Source organism: Phaenicophaeus curvirostris, chromosome 36 (genome assembly GCF_032191515.1).
Source record: "Phaenicophaeus curvirostris isolate KB17595 chromosome 36, BPBGC_Pcur_1.0, whole genome shotgun sequence".
NCBI lineage: Eukaryota > Metazoa > Chordata > Aves > Cuculiformes > Cuculidae > Phaenicophaeus > Phaenicophaeus curvirostris.
The window spans coordinates 529,536-546,757 of record NC_091427.1 but is presented as its reverse complement, the minus strand read 5'-3'; the positions used below and the strand labels follow the sequence as shown (position 1 = coordinate 546,757).

The following is a 17,222-nucleotide window of genomic DNA, read 5'->3' as shown; positions in this document are numbered from 1 at the left end:
GGCACTCCAGAGCTTTGCCTGCTCCTCTCCTGTCAGTGCTCCAGAGCGGAGGGGGGATTTGGCCGGTGGGTGACAAATTGTGCAGAGTGTGCGCTGAGACCCCTTTTGCCTTCCTGAGCTTAGAAGAAAGGCAAAGCTGGTACACTTGAAAACTCGCTTCCAGCTCTGCCTTAGTGTCCACCTAGCCCTTCAGCAGAGCACGCCTCATGTTTTCTGCGCAGCCTTACTCTCCAGTTCTTCACCACCCTTGTCTTTGTGCTCTTTCGCCCAGTATTTCCCAGCTTCCCGAGCTGCTGTTCATCCACTGAGCCACAGTATGGGGATGGTACCTGCTCGTGACCTGCCTCAGCTGCAAGGCAGTGCCATGAGAGAAATGAGGTTGAGTTGTAGAACTGAGCAGACAAAGCACCTGCATCTCCAGGCTCTGGGGGCTGTTTGGCCCCTCTTAAGCTGCTGTGCCCTACCTGAGCAGGGCTCAGGAACTGACTCCCTACGCAGATGAGCTGCCTAGAGAGCTATTGGAATTGTAATGTAAGGCCCGTGATGTCCTCTGATGGCACCTCACGTGGTAGGGTAGAGAGTCTGGCTGTGCAAACTGGATAAATCCGATTCCTGGCCTGGATGTCTTACCTGGGCGGATTTGCACCTCTCCTATTCAAAACTCTAAGCTTTCAGTTGAGTCGAAGTTAAAACATTCGCTCATCTAGAAGCCTTCTGAATCCCCATGCAGTATTCTGTAGGTTGCAAGCCACCAGAATGTTCAGATCCCACTGAAAGGCAAATCTCCTTGGACCCGTAAGTTGCTCTGCGGCTCTGTACGGCGCTGCCCTTGGTCCTCTCGTACCTGATGTTCTTCTTCCACCAGGTGGCCCAGAAAAAGCCCCAGCCAGGCTGTGAGTTAACTCGCTCTCCACCCCCTTATGTCGCAACATGCCAGCAGCCATCAGAGAAGGGTAAATAGCGTTAGCATCAGGGACAGATGCAAATATTTAGCTTCTCAGGACACCACTCTGAACACCCTGTATGCAGCCACCAGGGAGCAATTTTTGCCCTCCTTAATCTGACCTTGAAACGAGAGCAGAGTCTTTGCTCTGCTCCAGGGAACGGTCACATCGCTGAGCTTTGGGAAACTTTCTTCCAGCCAAAGTGCTGTTACAGCTCGGGATCAGATTGTTCCCTGGAGGTCTGAAATAAAACGATCTTAGCAAACCACAGCTGTAAAGCTCTTTGGGAAACTTTCCCTGCCTGCATCAAACGATTCTTAAACAGCTAGTGGCACAGCCTTTGGCAAGTTACCACTACGCTAAGCACTCTCCATTCTGTTAACTTGCTGTCTTCTGCTTAAGTGGCTTCGGGAGCTGGCAAGGAGAGACTGGGCTTGGAGAAGGCAACGACTTTATTGCTTGCTGCTCTTCTCTGCTTCCCCAGCTGCAGTCACAGGGAGCCTTAGCAGGGAACAGAGCGAGGGTGAGAAATCCCTGTTAGTATCCCCAGTGTCTCTGGCCAAGTGATCTTTGTCACCGTTACCACAGCTGCTCCCTTGCTGCTGGTTCACGAGAGTTGAGTTCATGAGGAGGCGTTCATCCTGCCTGGCCTTCAGTGGGCAATGTGCTGCCTCCCCTGCTTGCCACAAGCCCGGGTGTCCTGGGTAGGCGCCCCGTTTGCTCTGTCTTCTGGCCCCGTGCCCCGGCTGCTCTGAGCATCGCTGCAGTGTTCGGGACAGCAGCTGCCAGATCCACACGGCCCTTCGGCACATCCCTGCCAGGCCCGCGCTCTCCCCTCATCTTAGACGGTTTGGAAAAGAGCTGAGGTCTCTTAATTCCAATGCAGAGGGGCTTTAATTGAAGCTGCTGCCCCAGGCTCTGCAGTTAGCGGCAGCCCAGCCTTGGTGCTGGTGGCTCTGTGCCCAGAGGAGGGGACCCTGCTTGCTTTCCCGTGCAGGATTTTCCCTGCAGATCCATTTCCCTCTTCCCAGAGAGCGGAGCAGGGACTGGATGGCGCCCTCAGACCGGCTGGCCAGCAGCCCTTCCTCAGCCCAACGCCCTTCCCCACGCTCGGCAGCAGCTGTAGGCTCTGTGCACCCTGCCCTTGCTGCTTCAAGCCGGCCGCTGCTGGCGGCCTGGCCACGGTGGGTCTGAAGTGCAAAGGCCGCCCCGCAAGGGTGCAGCCAAGTGGCAGCTCTGCTCCACGCCCGGGCTGCGGCCAGCTCTTGCTCAGATTATTCGTGCCTCGTCTCTTGGCTCCGTGCAGGCAGTGGGGTTCCCCGTGGCTCGGCCCGAGGAGAGGGAGCCAGACCTGCTGTAGCGGGGTGAATCCACGTGGAGGGCAGGCATTCCCCTGGGTATTCCCAAAGGGATATACCAGCGTTCCCCTCAAGGCGAAACGTGCCTTTTCTGCTGGGACGAGCCCACGGCTGCTCTCTCCTGCTGAGGCTGGCGGCAGCGCACAGGCAGCTGAACCCACACTTGTCCCCTAAGCACTGAAGAGCCAGTGATGTGAGTGTCATGGGCGACGTGTCCATGGTTTGCTTCTCCCCCATCAGGTCTGAGCACTGCAGCAGGCCTTCTTCCTCCCTGTTTACTCTGGGTTATCTAACGCTCCCTGGTTTTGGGGTACTCCCGTCAGTCTCTTATAAAATGTGCTCCTGCTTGTTGCAGATCCTTGGCAAATAGGTGAAAAAGGCACACTCTGGCAATGACCAACCCTACAGCTGAAATCCCTCCCGACTTGCAGAGGCAGCTAGGACAGCAGTCCTTCCGACCCCGGGCATGGGCTCCACACCTGGTACCCGATCAGCACCGGTGAGTAACGGCACCGGCCCTTCGGGCAGCTTTGCGCCACGAATCCTGCTCCCACGTCGTCTGGAATGGAGCGCTGAGGACATCCCGCTTGGCAGGGAGGGGTGAGAAGGAGGAACAGGGACAAAGAGCTGGTCTGCAGAGCAGAGGGTGTCCAGCCACGCTGGGGAACCTGGAGTTGTGTGCCGGCACGGGCTCTGTGCCTGCGGATGGAAGCAGCACCGGGGCAGGAATCAACAGGCTCTTCCCCTGCAGCCCTGTTTGTGTGGCTGGAGGGGATCTGCCAGTGTGGCTGCTCTCACTGAAGGGCTGGGGATAAGCTGTACATCCTAGAGGAAGATTTCCTCTGTGGTAACAGTAGGTGTCCAGCTAGGAACAGATAGCAGGCTTTCCGCAGAACGCTTTTGAGGCAGATGCCAGCAAAAGACTGCACCGAGTCATCTGTGCCAGGCTGAAAACCCTCACTGTTCCGCACCAGAGTTGTGTGTTTTGACTGCAAAGTCTCTTTGCAAAGCTCCTCAAGAGTCATTTCATTTCTGATACGAACCCCTGATGGGAATGACGTGGGGAAAGGGAGCTGGACTGTGAAGGGAAAAATCGCAGTGTCTGGGAAAGAGGGGACCTCTGCAGATTGGGTCGAAACACACTCAAAATGGGGGTCACTCCTGGTGGAGAGAGGTGTTGATGTGACATGGAGTCCTTGGCACAGCAGCAAACCGGAGACGCTAATGCCACAGAGGAAGCTTAAAAACCAGCGCTCTGAGACTGCAAACCAGCTGCAATCTGCAGTTTGCTGCCTGTTGGTCTCGACTGCGTGGAAAACAGTTGTCGACCAGGCTAGGCCGGTGCTTGTGTTCGGTCTTTCAAGCCAGCTCACACTGGGAAGCTTGACAAAGTGCTTTTTATGGCAGCCAGATCCCTGCTGAGCTGAGCACTGATGTAATCAGCAGGGACAGGTGAACTCTGAGCAGACCGAGACAGCGCTAGTGCCACGCTGGAACTCCGGAAAGCCGAGATAAGCACCTCTGTACCCTGGAGTTACTCCTTTGGAGACACTCGGGGGGTGGGAGGAGCAGGAGGGGAAAGATTTCTAGGGTCACAGGAAAGCTTGATAGGATGAGAAGTGCAGCTTGCAAAACACCCAGAATGTGCTGTGTCCTGCTTTAAGGATTGCTTCAAACCGTACAGGTAAGCTGGGTCACTCAAACGCAGCAGGAATTGATTCTTTATAAGGCTGTTAAAACACACTTACCCTGTAAATATGCTGGTGTCACCGCTGCCTCTTGGCTCCCGAGTCCTGAGGCTGTTTTGTTGCATCACGAACAGGGTGGTATCTGCTCATTCCACCCTCAGTGTTGTAACACGCTGTGAGCCTGCCTCGTGTTTCGCCTGCAGAATCACAGAAAGTTTACCTGGCCATGGCCTAAACAGATTGTCCTGAGTTGTGTCCAAGACAAAACGGGACAGAAACCGTTAGCAGTCTTGTGTCATCGTGTGAACAGATCTCAGTTACTGAATGGCAGCTGGGTTTTATTTTAGCACGTAATGTATTTTGAGCCATCTTAAGAATCATAGAATCCTGGAATTGTTAAGGTTGGAAAAGGTGAAACTCATCCAGTCCAACTGTCAGCCCAACCCCACCGTGTCTGCTCAACTGTGTCCCCAGGTGCCACAGCCACATGTTTTTTGAGCTCCTCCAGGGGTGAAGGCTCCACCACTGCCCTGGGCAGCCTCAGCCAGGGCTTCATCACTCTTTTGTTAAAGAAACTGTTCCTAATATCCACTCTGAACCTCCCTTGGCACAATGTGAGGCCATCTCCTCTCAGCCTGTTGCTTGTCATTTGGGAGAAGAGCCCAGCACCCACCTCACCACAACCTCCTTTCAGATGAGCTGCAGAGAGCAAGGAGGTCTCCCCTCAGCCTCCTCTTCTCCAGGCTGAACAGCCCCAGAACCCTCAGCTGATCCCAGAATCCCTGGGCTCCAGACCCTTCCCCAGCTCTGTTTCTCTTCTTATTTAGCACTGAGTTTTGGTCGTGATCACTTGATATCTGAGAGCAGAATGGTACAGAAAGTACAGCAGAAAATACAGCAATGGTACAGGGCACTGCAGCTGTTCTGCTAGGGCTGAATGGGTTAGAGACACGGTTTAGTGGTGGAGTTGGCACTGTAAAGCTTGTGGTTGTGCTTGGTAATCTTAGAGGTCATTTCCAACCCAAACAACTCTCTGATTCTGTGATTCTGTTTTCCATCAATACAACAGGAGATGGAAAGGATCAGAGTAATGGAAGGGATGGCATCAAAAGGCAGGGGCCGGGCTTTGTCCTTGGAAGAAAGCCGTGTGTAATCCATAGGAACTGCAGTACCTCTGGCTATGGCAGGGCAGGTGCCAGGAGCTGAACGTGGTGTGCTGGAGATGGTCCAGCATCAGTCACCTCCTGATAAGGAGGAGTCTCCCCAGGAGAAATAGCTTACTTCTTGGAAGAGGCTTCAGTGGAGCCCTGTTCCGAGTGGCCCCGTGGTGGGATCCTGCTGGGTGGAGTGCCAGGATGGCAGAGGGTCTGTAAAGACCGGGTCTCCATGACCTACTGACAGACAAAGAAGCCTGCACTGGGTTTTATAGATCGTATTTGCACAGAAACCATTTGGGCAGACAGATAAACCCAATTCGATTTGTGTAAGGCGCAATTTGACACGTGTGTGCACAGATATGTTTGTTAGCGATAATCCAGGTTGCACAGAATGGCAGGGCAGGGGCTCAGTGCTTGGTTTTGATAATGGGGAGCCCCAACTTGGCGAGAAAACAGCTCTAGGAAAATAATCTGGCTCCCTCTGATGGTGGAGAAGCAGCCTTGTGAAAGGAGAGTGCCTTGGGCACGGCTGCCTCGATACTGGCTGTGTCTGTTTTGCAAGCATACCTGTCCTGATTGCCTAGTGCCAAGTGTCCAGGCAACTGGGAGACTCTAGATGTGCACAGACAGCGTGGTTAGTGTGTTAGAAAGATTTCCCTGCTGTGCAGAGGTCCCTGCTCTCTGTTTTTAACTCAGTGCATCCCCAAGCACAATGCCAGCCCCTTTCTCCGAGGCTGCGCCACACGCCAGGCTCCATTCTCCGTGTGCCCCTCCTGTTTTCCGCAGGAATCAGGTGTAGCCAGGGGCCCTGGGGAGCTGGAAGGCTCAGGAAGTGGCCATTGAAGAGGTTAATTTAAATTTTTAAACTGCTGAATGGTTTCTGTTCACCTTTTCAGTCTGCAAGACATATGAATTTGTACAGATGGACAATGAGTCACTGTCCCTCTGGGGTCTGGTTTGTGGCTGAGTCATCTCCATCCTTAAAGCACGTTGATCTGCCCAGGCACTGAGGGTGCCGGCTCATCCCGTGTCCTTTTCACAGAGACAGTAGCACCTTGTTTCTTGCTCTAAACCATGATTTATTCTGGGTGAGCAGGCAGGTAGGACTTGATGTGGCTGATGTAAATGAAATATCTCTGCACCAGAGCTTCGTTTCTCATTGGCATCGCTAACCCGCTTCCCTCTGTGTTCAGTTCTATTTACAAGGACTCCAATACTCTGCACCTCCCCACCGAACGCTTCTCCCCGGTTCGGCGCTTCTCTGACGGTGCTGCCAGCATCCAGGCTTTCAAAGCCCACCTGGAGAAGATGGGCAATAACAGCAGCATCAAACAGCTTCAGCAGGTAACGGAGAGGGGTGGGGGTCTCAAAAGAGCCTCCGTGAGGGCTTTCTACTCTCTTAGCCTTCCTCCTTCCTGAAGTGAAAGGTGAAATCTTACTGCTAATGGCTGAGGACGTGCAGTGCCTTCTCCAAGGAGCTGGTCCCCTCTGTGTCTGCTGAGTGCCCTCCAAATGTGCTGCTCACCTGCGGGCTGGGAGCCTTGGGGGCTTCCCCTCCCTTTATCCGGAGAGCAAACCCCATTCCGAGCCCACACGTGGGCTGTTCTGCCTGCCCTTGTGGCTCTAATCCAGCGCTTCTGGAGCTGCTGCTCTCCCACATCTGTGGCAGCAAAGTTCTGGGGCTGTTCCAGTTTGTGCTGGGAAGAGGACAGGCAGTTCCTACCGGCGGAGGCTGGAGTGCACTGTGGGCTATTCCCTACGCAGCCGGCGCATGACTTGGGTCAGATCTGGGCCCAGGACAAGACTTTTACCTTGCAACATGGTTGAAACACGAGATGCTCTTTTCCCCTTGAAGTTACCGTCCCTAGAGCTTTGTGCTTGTGTTTTTAAGGGAACGCGATGGTGCCACCGTGGTGTCGCATGCATCCATTCCTTTTCCGTTGTCTAAGGCTTGAGCTAGTTGTCAAATTAAATGGGTTAGGCTTTCTTTACTCGCTTTTTCAGTCTGGTGGGCTTCAGAGAGTGCTTTTTTGCACAGTATGGGTTGCACAAACAGGTCACTTAGAGAGTGTGCTGGCTTTGTTACAGGAGTGTGAACAGCTGCAGAAGATGTATGGTGGGCATATGGACGAGTGGACGCTGGAGAAGACGCAGCAGCAGCACATGCTGTACCAGCAGGAGCAGCACCACCAGATTCTTCATCAGCAGATCCAGGTACTGGGGCCCGAGCCAGACCTCCTGAAGGCTCAGCTGTGTTTTCCTGCATTGCTGCGGATACAACTGCTGAGCGGGTCCTGGGGGGACCGGGGAGGGCGGATTGCTCAGCTTGCTGGAATGAGAAGCCAGCCTGAAGGAATCGAGTAGTGATGTTTGCACAGCTGCTGTGAAAGCCAGAGCTGCAGAATCTGGACGTGTCCTGCTTCACCCATCAGCATTGCTAAATTTGCTAGTTATTATTGACTATTGATTGCAAACCCTTCTTGTTTTCTGGTGCCTGGTTCAGGACTGCATCCGGCCGCCCCAGCCTTCTCCACCCTTGCAGGCTCCATGTGAAAACCAGCCAGCTCTGCTCACTCACCAGCTTCAGAGGTAAAGAAACGGCTTTAGTAACGCTTTGGGGAATGGGTTTTACTCTCGCTCAAGCCCAGTGATGAGGACAATCCAGGGCCCCATTGGAAGTGTGTGAAGTTAGAGCGGCAGAGCCAGTTCCCAGGTGACTGTGCCTGGTCCTGTTGGCTGGATTCTGTCTGAAGGACTTTCAGAAGCAGAGAAACGTGATTCAAAGGCACAAACCCACTTTGGACAGACGAGTGATGGTTCTGCCTCATAACTGGCCTGAACGCATATTACCTTCTGTTGCCAGTTTCTTTCACGTTTTTCACTCAAAGCTGCTGCTGGACATCTCACACCTTCCCAGGCTTCTGCTTAGGGAACCGTCTCTGCCTTCAGCCTCCTGACTTGGGTGAGGCCCTGGCCCAGGTTGCCCAGAGCAGTGGTGGCTGCCCCATCCCTGGAGGGGTTCAAGGCCAGGCTGGATGGGGCTTGGAGCCCCTGATCCAGTGGGAGGTGTCCCTGCCCACGGCAGGGGTGGGACTGGATGGGCTGTGAGGTCCCTTCTGACCTAAGTGACTCCACAATTCTATGAGTTGTAGACGGGGCTGAACTATAGCAAAGGAGATCAGAAGGTTTCTTACAGTCCACGGTGAGTCAGGAGGCAACTGCGGTGTCCTTGTCCCTGGGTTTACGTTGTAGCCACTGGGCTATGTTCACTCTGGCAAGTTATGTGGCTCCAAAGAAAGGCCAAGCTGTAAAGAGCTTGGGATCCCAAACAAGGGAGGGGAGACTTCATCCCTCTCTACAACTACCTGAAAGGAGGATGGACTCGATGATCTTAAAAGGTCTTTTCCAACCAAAACCACTCTGTGATTCTGTGAAGGGCTTTGTGGTGTTTATTTAAAGCAAGAGCAACACAGCATTTGGCATCAGTTGAAAAGGTGTCTTAGTGAGGAGCAGGCATGGTGACAAGGTGCTTGTTTCGCTGTGCAGGTTACGGATCCAGCCATCCAGCCCACCCCCAAACCACCCTAACAACCACCTCTTCAGGCAGCCGAACAGCAGCCCGCCCCCGGTGAGCAGCAGCGTGCTCCAGACCCACGGTAAGCGATGAACCTTCTGCTCCACTGGGCTGGGACCACTTGGCACAACTGTACGATCCCACCAACCTCCAGGAAAACAGCGCGTGGGTATGGTGGGACCTGCGGTTCCCCGCCGTGGCCTCGTCCTTGCGTGGTTTGCTGATGGTGCAAAAGATTCTCCATCTGGCAGCAAGAGCTGGTGTTACCGAGAGCGTGCGAGGAGCTGCCAGCTGGAATGTGCTGTCGGGTTTCTTGTCATGAGATCCTTACTTATCGCTCCCGGGGGTGGGGAGGAAGGGCTGATGTTCTTGGGTTTATGCAAATCACTGTCAACTCCGCTTTGTTTCTCTTTCTGTGCATGGGGCTCGAGGTGCGACCTTTGCACGCTGGGCGCAGTGTGATGGAGCGGTTGGGAGCGGCGCTTCTCTTGCTTACTGGTGCTCCCAGTATGGCCCGCTATCTCGCGGGGCAGATGGCGCTTCCAAGCCTTGCTACAGGCCAGCACGGCTACTGAGGGTCTTTGTTCCTTGGAGGTGCTGCTTCCCAGTCCCAGTTCCAAGGGATGCCATCCCACAGCACAATCTTCCCGCAGTCTGGTAACTGTTCCCTGTCCCCCGCCATGGGGCTGACGTGCCTGGGCCTGCAGCAGCAGTCGCAGCCTCAGCAGGTCACTATTCAAGTGCAGGAGCCCAGCGATATGGTCAGCAACAACCTCCTGCAAGGTTCCGGGCAGGGAATGTCCTCCCACGCGCGGGGAATGCCCATCAGCCCCAGTGCCAACCAGATCCAGATGCGGCACCGTGCGAACCTGATGGCCTCTCTCACCTACGGCCACCGGCAGCTGTCCAAGCAGCTCAGTGCCGACAGTGCCGAGTCGCACAGGTAAGGCCGCTGGTTGTCTCCACACCGCTTCCCCGAGCCAGGAGCCGGGAGAAAGAGCTGGGGGGGCCATATCTCAGGGTGACGCATGGTTTCCTTGCCGTGCTGCCCTTGTTTTGGGGAGTGAGCTGTCTCCTTGTCTCTGAGTGTTGGTTCCTGAGACTCTGAGAAGCTGCTGTATCGCGTGCCACAGGGAGCACCTTCTGCCCAGGAGCAGCTCTGTCTGCCTCCTGACTGGAGAAGGCAGCCTGGCACGCTGAGCTGGAGTTGTTGCAGTACAATCACTCGTTCTTTTCCGTTCTTTGCAGCCTGAATGTGAACAGGTTTCCCCCCACCAACTACGACCAGGTGCACTTACACCCCCACCTCTTCCCAGAGCAGCCGCGCGTCTCCCCCAGCAACTACAGCCCGTCAGGAGGAGTTGGCTTTCCTCCAGCTCAGCAAGCTCTGAAAGTCCCCCAGCTTGAGCAGTATCCCAGTTTCCCTCAAAATGCACATCAGCAACAGCAGCACGACACCACATCGGCACTACAGCAAGCACTGTTGTCCCCAACGCCTCCCGCCTACAGCCGACACCAGCAGGTACCGCACATCCTCCAGGGACGGCTTTCCCCCTGGCACTCGCTCACGGGGCACACGGACATGCGGCTGCCCCAGGCAGAATTTGCACAGCTCATCAAACGGCGGCAGCAACAGCAGCAGCAAGAATTCCAAGAGTTGTTCAGGCGTATGAGTCAAGGGGATGCTGGGAACATGGGCGCCAGCGTGGGACAGAACCTCTCGGAGCGCCAGTCGTTGTCATTGCCTTATCAGAGTGCTGACACCTACCACCCGCAGAACAGCCCCCAGCATTTCTTAAAAATCAGGGCGCAGGAGTGTATCCAGCAGGTACCGGCGCCGCACCGATACGTACACCAGCCGGCCCTGTTCCATTCGGAGAGCATGGAGGAGGACTGCGCCTGCGAGGGGGCCAGGGACAGCTTTCCAGACAGGAAGAGTTCAAACACATTGACCAAAGGTTGCCACGAGACCCCTCTGCTTGTCAACGCAGGAGGGCACGGGGACCCGGAATCTTTGCTAGGAACTGCTAATCACGCGCAGGAGCTGGGGACGCATCAGTACAGACATCAGCCCGCTGCTGCGTTCAGTAGGAATAAGGTGCCCAGCAGAGGTAAGGCTCGTGTGGAACCAAACGCTCTTCCGTGCATGCCGTGTGCCTCCCTGCCGGAGGACGCCAGGTCTTCGTGACATGCTTTGCATAGCACGGGATTACCTGGATTCTTGTTGGCTTTTGTGGCCTTAAGTAAATTGCAGGCAGAGTCTGTCTAATAAACAGTGTTAAATAAGAGGGGAACCCAACCGGCTGCCTCTCCTTGGAATGTGACCTGCTTCTGCAGGCAGGTACAGGCCAGATCCCAGGGTGCTGCTGCCTTTTCAGGGATGCTTCGTGCTGGTGATGGATTTATTCCTGGTGGTGATGTTCTCCATCCCATGTAAACGACAGGCTGGAAGCAGTGAAGTCACCAGGGTACCCCTGACTGCAGCTGTGTTTCCTTCTCTTCCAAAGACCTTCGAGTCCAGGCTTTGCTAATGTTTCCATAGACATGGAAGAGTGGTCATAAATGTGGCTAAGGCCACCTCACAGCCTCTCCTCCAGCATGTTGGGAAGCAGCGGCAGGACTAGCCCTGCCTGAACTCAAAAGGGTTGATTCCAAAGAAAGCAAGTTTAGACTGGCTGTTAGCACTGGGAGACCTTTCCTGCTGGTTGGAAGCGGCTGCGCCTTTGCTCCTGGGTGGCTGTGTTGGCAGTGGAACGCTGTAAGAGAAATTCCTGCTGGAGCTGTAATTATAGCTTCTCTGTATGGAAAACACCATCCCAGCCCCTTGCTAAGAGGGCTTTGAAGAGAGGCTTTCCAGGCTGAGCCAGGCGGATCAGTATTCACTGTGGCACTGAGTTGTGCTGGTCTGAAGCCACCAGCTTGCCCTTGGCACAGGGAACCCTATTGCAGAGGAGCAGTGGCCCAGGCACAGGGGGCCCGGCTTTGTTTGGGGACACAGCACGGGTTTGTTGGGAAAGTTCTGGGTTGGAACAGGCTGGCTGAGAGGGCAGAGCGGGCACGCCAAGCCCCGGGCCCCCAGAGCGCGGCCAGGGGCAGGGACACGGCATGGCTGCTCTGGAGTTGTCCTTAATTTTAGGAGACTGGTGTGTTTTCCTTCTGGACCTTGGTTTCCCAGATGGAACTGGATGGGCTTCAAGGTCGCTTCCAAACCAACCTATTCCATGATTCCCTGTGGTGCTGGAAGTAGGAGGGAGAAGAATTGCTCTGGGTTAAGTGGAGATGGGAAGTTGTGGAGGGTCATTCTGTACTGAATCAGGAATTTGCATCTTAGGTGAACAAAGAAGTGTAAAGAAACCAGGAGCTGAATTTCTGCCCCAGTCCTGATGGCACTGGGACCAGTTACACAAGGGAAGGGGACTTCAGACTGCAAGGCTTTGTAAATGAGTACAAGCAAGTAAATGTTTACAAATAGTGTTGTGCAAGCCGTGCTTGGAGGATTCAGGGAGTAAACGATGTCCTGAGATGTGGCTGCTCGCACTGTTTTCCTCCCAGTTCCAATAACCCACTTGGAATCAGGCCTGTGCTGCCGCGGTTCCGGGCGGAGCAGGGTCTGAGCCACTCGGGTACCCTTATCTCCTGTTAAATCCCATAAAATCTCGGCATACAAACCACTGCTGCACTGGTGTTGGGCTCGCATCTAACACAGCTGAGCATTCCCAGGCACACGGTGCCCGGAGAGACTCATCCCAGCCAAGCGTGGCTGCTCTTCCCGAGCGCTGGCCGCTCTCAGCCATGGCTATAGCCTTTCCCACTCTTTTCTTTGTGCTGTGTTGCAAAGCCACAGCCTCTCCCGAGACAGGGAGTATCCCCACCAAATGTGCTTTCCCCTAGAGCTGTGTGTAACTTCCCAGTGCTTCTGGAGCATTTTTAGCTTCCCAGGGAGTGCATTGACCCTGATTGAAAGGCCCTGGCTGCTCTGCGGAGCATCCTGCCCCTGTGCAGGACATGAACAGGGAGGTGGTGAAGACCGACTGTGCCACGGCTCGAATCCCAGAGCTGGACTTTGAGATCCCTGCTTTCACGCAGAAAGGAGGTGGGTGCGTGGGCTGTGCCCCTTGCCATGCCAGAGGCGCTGGTCAAGGACCTGGTCTCCGCTCCAGGAGGTCAAACGCGCCTGACGGGGCTGGTGTGAGGATGCTGTTAGGGCCAGCAGCCCCACGGCGGTGTATTTATCGATGCCGTCACTTCTGTTCTCTTTCCTTTCCCAAGTCCTTACCACCATCGAAGGGATAATTGACAGAGCCATTGCGAGCCTGGAGCAGGACCAGCCCGTCCGCAGGGTAAGGAAAGGGGAGGCTCCTCAGAGATGTTGGCTTGGCAGATGCTGGTTTTGCTCATCCTCTGGCTGTTGGTGTTGCACGGTGTTACTGGCTCCGGTTTGCTCTGTTGGCAGCGTTGCCTTCGCCTCTGGGCTGCCCCGACGTAGCTCCCATCCATGTCCTCTCTTGCAGGCAACAGACAAAGAGGTGGCAAATAAAATCGAGGAGTTCATTGATAAACTGAAGCAGCTGAAAGAAGTGCATTCCCCCTTCAGCTTTGTGAGTGCCGTGGGAGCACAGCCCCTTTCCACACAGGGACTCCTGGGCTGTTTTCCTCAGGTTTCCTTCTCCCGCAGATCCTCGATGATCCCTCAGGGAACAGCTTCGTGGAGAACCCTCGCGCGCCGCAGAAGGACGATGCTCTGGTGGTGACGCGGTACCGGCGGACTGCGGAGCAGGCTGCCATGCTGGGGCTGGAGGTGAGGGGAGCGGCTTGGGAAGTGGCGCTGCTCCGTCCCCTCGTGCTCTGGGTCACTCAGAATTTGGGAACAGAACTTAATGCTGCTCCTCGTGCCCTCTCATGCAGGGAGAGGAGCTGGATGAGAAGCCGGCTGATTCCGCAGAGGATCTGAGGAACGAGGTGGGTGGCTTTGCAGTGCAGCGGTGGCCGTGCCTGGGTGGCTGAATCCAGGTCAGGCTTCCCGGTTCTCCTCTCCGTTCCTGTGACGCAGGTGCTGCAGTTCAACACCAACTGCCCTGAGTGCAACGCGCCAGCGAGCACGAATATGAAGTTAGTGCGTATCCTTGGAGTGTGGGTGTGGATCGAGGCCCTCCACGGGGTCTGCACAGAGGCTGGGGATGGGGGAAGAGTCTCTCCTCTTCCTGCTTCATCCATAAGGCAGGAGTAAATCACATCCAGCAGAGCCTGCCTCGGCGCTGGTCACAGCTTGCCAGTGAGCTTTTACTGTACCTCGGGAAGGATGGAAGCTGTGAGGAGAGCACAGGCTGCTCCTCCGAGAGTTCTCTTCCATCGAGTTTTCCTTGACTGGCTGCTCCAGAAATCCCACACTTCAAGGAAGTGATTATCATGGCCACAAACTGTGACTCCTGCGGGCACAGGACAAACGAGGTGAGCTGTGAAGCTTCGGACCCTTTTTTGGGAGGGGAAGCAGTGTTGTGTGTGTCGGTGGGCAGGTGTCCTCAGGGCCCCTTCCCTCTGCTGTGTGGGAGGGAGGCTGGATTTACAGGCAGCGTTGTGAGAGGAGCTTCCTTGCTTGGGTCCGAGTGGGAGGCAGAGCCTTTGCGAGGCCAGGTTGGGTCCAGCTTCCCTTCCCGAACAAGGGAAGGGGGAGAATGTGGTTTGAATAGCTCTCTTTGGTGCACATTTGCCATCTCCACGATGTTGGGACACTGTCTTCAGGTTGGAAGCAGCCTTTGAGCTGCCAGGGAAAACCCTCTGAAGTGTAAAAATCCAGAAAGCTGACTGCTGGCTGTTCCCAGGTCAAGTCTGGAGGAGCAATCAAACCACAAGGCACCAGGATTACTCTTCGGATTACAGACCCTTCCGACACGACGAGGGATATCCTAAAGGTACGGTGCCTTCAGAGAGCTGCCTTCTCTTCTTGGGGTGGGTGTCCGTCTGTCCATCCCTGGAGGCTCACGGGGTGCTTGCCCTTGCAGTCGGAGACCTGCAGTGTGGAGATCCCCGAGCTGGAGTTTGAGCTGGGGATGGGAGCACTGGGTGGGAAGTTCACCACGCTGGAAGGGCTGCTGAAGGACATCAGGGAGTTGGTGAGTGATCCTGTGCCGCTTTCTAATGGAGTTCTGACCCTTCTGCATCCATACCAGGCCTGGCGGTGGGGCTGGCGTGTCCCAGCAGGCTGAGGGAGTGGGTCTGATCTTCCAGGTGGAGAGAAACCCCTTCACTCTGGGGGACAGTTCCGTGCCCAGCAAGACGAAAAAGCTGCAGGAGTTCCTTGGGAAGCTGCAGGAGGTGAGCATGGCCCTTATTTTCTGTGCTCTGCAGTGTGGATTCATTCCTGTTGCTGCAACGCACGAGTCTAACAACTCCCTGACACAGCTGCTGGACCTTTTTTGGCTGTTCAGCACTTGCCTCGCTTGTTTTATCAAGCGATCACTGGTTCTTAGCTGAGAAAAACATTGGAATAACCTGCTGTACCTTGAGAATGTTGGTGCTGGAAGAGCTGAAGGATCGGGAGGAGCCTTAATGCCTGGATGTGCTCTTTCTGCAGATCACAGAGGGAAAGACAAGTGCTCACTTCATCATGGATGACCCAGCAGGCAACAGCTATCTCCAGGTACTGAGTGATCATAGAATCATAGAATAACCAGGTTGGAAGAGACCCACCGGATCATCGAGCCCAACCATTCCTATCAAACACTAAACCATGTCCCTAAGCACCTTGTCCACCCGTCCCTTAAATCCCTCCAGGGAAGGGGACTCAACCCCCTCCCTGGGCAGCCTGGGACCAATCACCCTTTCTGTGAAGAATTTTTTTCTAATGTCCAGCCTGAACCTTCCCTGGCGGAGTTTGAGGCCATTCCCCCTTGTCCTGTCCCCTGTCCCTTGGGAGAAGAGCCCAGCTCCCTCCTCTCCACAACCTCCTTTCAGGTAGTTGGAGAGAGCAATGAGGTCTCCCCTCAGCCTCCTCTTCTCCAGGCTAAACACCCCCAGCTCTCTCAGCCGTTCGTCATAAGACCTGCTCTCCAGCCCCCTCACCAGCTTTGTTGCTCTTCTCTGGACTCGCTCCAGAGCCTCAACATCCTTCTTGTGGTGAGGGGCCCAGAACTGACCCCAGGATTCGAGGAGCGGTCTCACCAGTGCCGAGTCCAGAGGGAGAAGAACCTCCCTGGACCTGCTGGTCACGCCGTTTCTGATCCAAGCCAAGATGCCATTGGCCTTTTTGGCCACCTGGGCCACTGCTGGCTCATATTCAGTCGCTGTCAACCAAAACCCCCAGGTCCCTCTCCTCCAGGCAGCTTTCTAGACAGACTTCTCCTAGTCTGTAGCACTGCCCAGGGTTGTTGTGCCCCAAGTGCAGGACCCGGCATTTGGCCTTGTTAAACCTCATCCCATTGGACTCTGCCCAGCGGTCCAGCCTGTTCAGATCCCTCTGGAGCCTCCCAACCCTCCAGCAGATCGACACTTCCACCCAGCTTAGTGTCATCGGCAAACTTTCTAAGGGTGCACTCGATGCCTTCATCCAGGTCATTGATGAAGACACTGAACAGGGCTGGACCCAGCACTGAGCCCTGGGGAACCCCACTTGTCACTGGCCTCCAGCTGGAGTTAACTCCATCTCCCACCACTCTCTGGGCCCTCCAGCCAACCAGTTTTCCACCCAGGAGAGTGTGCGCCTGTCCAGGCCAGAGGTGACAGTTTCTCAAGCAGAATGCTGGGAGAGACTGTGTCAAAGGCTTTACTGAAGTCCAGGAAGATCCATCCACAGCCTTTCCCTCATCCAGCAGCCGAGTCACTTTGTCATAGAAGGCAATGAGTTCCCTGAAGGCTCCGGAGTTAGTTTTCCTTTATTCTTTGATCGAAGTTGGTGGGCAATGAGTCCAGGGAAAGGAAATGTTGTGGGAGAGGGAACAAAGGTGGCTTTGTGGGGAGGGAGAAGGGAGTGGTGTCTGCCTCCTGGGCTTTGGGGCTGGGAAGGAAGAGGGGAGCAGCGTCTGCTCGCTGGGCTTTGGGGCTGGTGGTCTGGCCATGCTCTGCTTGGGTGACGGACAATTCCTGCTGGTGGGAAGTGAATCCCATCGCAATCCCTGTGCCTTCACCGAGCACCGTCTCTCCCTGCAGAACGTGTACGCCCTGGAGGACGACCCGGAGCTGCGAGTGGAGCGCTACCAGCACACGTTTGAGCAGAACGAGGAGCTGGGGCTGAACGACATGAGGACGGAGGGCTACGAGCCAGAAGGCGCCCCGGGCCGGTAGCCCGGACCCTGCTGGCCTCTTTCCCTGCTGGATCTGGGCCCAGGACGGGGTCGGGAGGGGAGCAGGGGGCTGCGCTTCCCCAATAAAAGGTGTGAAGAGAGGGGCGGTGTCTGCGCTGCCCCAGGCCACGCCCCCTCCCCGAGACCACGCCCCCTCACGAGGCCCTTTCTCGAAGCCCGCCCCCTGTGCTAGCCCCGCCCCCCGCCCCTATATAAAGCCCGCGC

The 17,222-nt window shown here is 55.5% G+C and overlaps 2 protein-coding genes across 3 annotated transcripts in view; both read left to right on the top strand.

Moving 5' to 3' along the window:
* Window positions 1-10,991, top strand: part of LOC138732719 (serine/threonine-protein kinase SIK3-like) — a 38,070-nt gene extending 27,079 nt beyond the window's left edge. For both annotated transcript variants that reach the window (XM_069879375.1, XM_069879376.1), the window contains 6 exons: window positions 6,341-6,491; window positions 7,236-7,361; window positions 7,651-7,736; window positions 8,694-8,803; window positions 9,316-9,664; window positions 9,970-10,991. In XM_069879375.1, the coding sequence (XP_069735476.1) occupies window positions 6,341-6,491; window positions 7,236-7,361; window positions 7,651-7,736; window positions 8,694-8,803; window positions 9,316-9,664; window positions 9,970-10,909 (1,762 nt within the window). In that variant the 3' untranslated portion in view covers window positions 10,910-10,991. The remainder of the gene's footprint in view (window positions 1-6,340; window positions 6,492-7,235; window positions 7,362-7,650; window positions 7,737-8,693; window positions 8,804-9,315; window positions 9,665-9,969) is intronic.
* Window positions 10,992-12,726: 1,735 nt separating this feature from the next.
* On the top strand, window positions 12,727-17,030 carry LOC138732695 (zinc finger protein ZPR1-like). Its single transcript, XM_069879350.1, has 12 exons — window positions 12,727-12,814; window positions 12,991-13,061; window positions 13,233-13,319; window positions 13,397-13,519; window positions 13,627-13,680; window positions 13,772-13,838; window positions 14,099-14,169; window positions 14,541-14,630; window positions 14,721-14,831; window positions 14,947-15,033; window positions 15,293-15,358; window positions 16,864-17,030. The coding sequence occupies exons 1-12, from the start codon at window positions 12,727-12,729 to the stop codon at window positions 16,996-16,998; spliced, it is 1,050 nt and encodes a 349-aa protein (XP_069735451.1). The 3' UTR covers window positions 16,999-17,030.
* Window positions 17,031-17,222: the final 192 nt, after the last annotated feature.

Excerpts from the sequence above, each read along its gene's own strand:
- LOC138732695 (XM_069879350.1), top strand. The coding sequence starts at position 12,727 with ATGAACAGGGAGGTGGTGAAGACCGACTGTGCCACGGCTCGAATCCCA. Across the intron at positions 13,681-13,771 it reads CAGAGGATCTGAGGAACGAG|GTGCTGCAGTTCAACACCAA; the intron begins GTGGGTGGCTTT and ends CCTGTGACGCAG. Across the intron at positions 14,631-14,720 it reads CGACGAGGGATATCCTAAAG|TCGGAGACCTGCAGTGTGGA; the intron begins GTACGGTGCCTT and ends TTGCCCTTGCAG.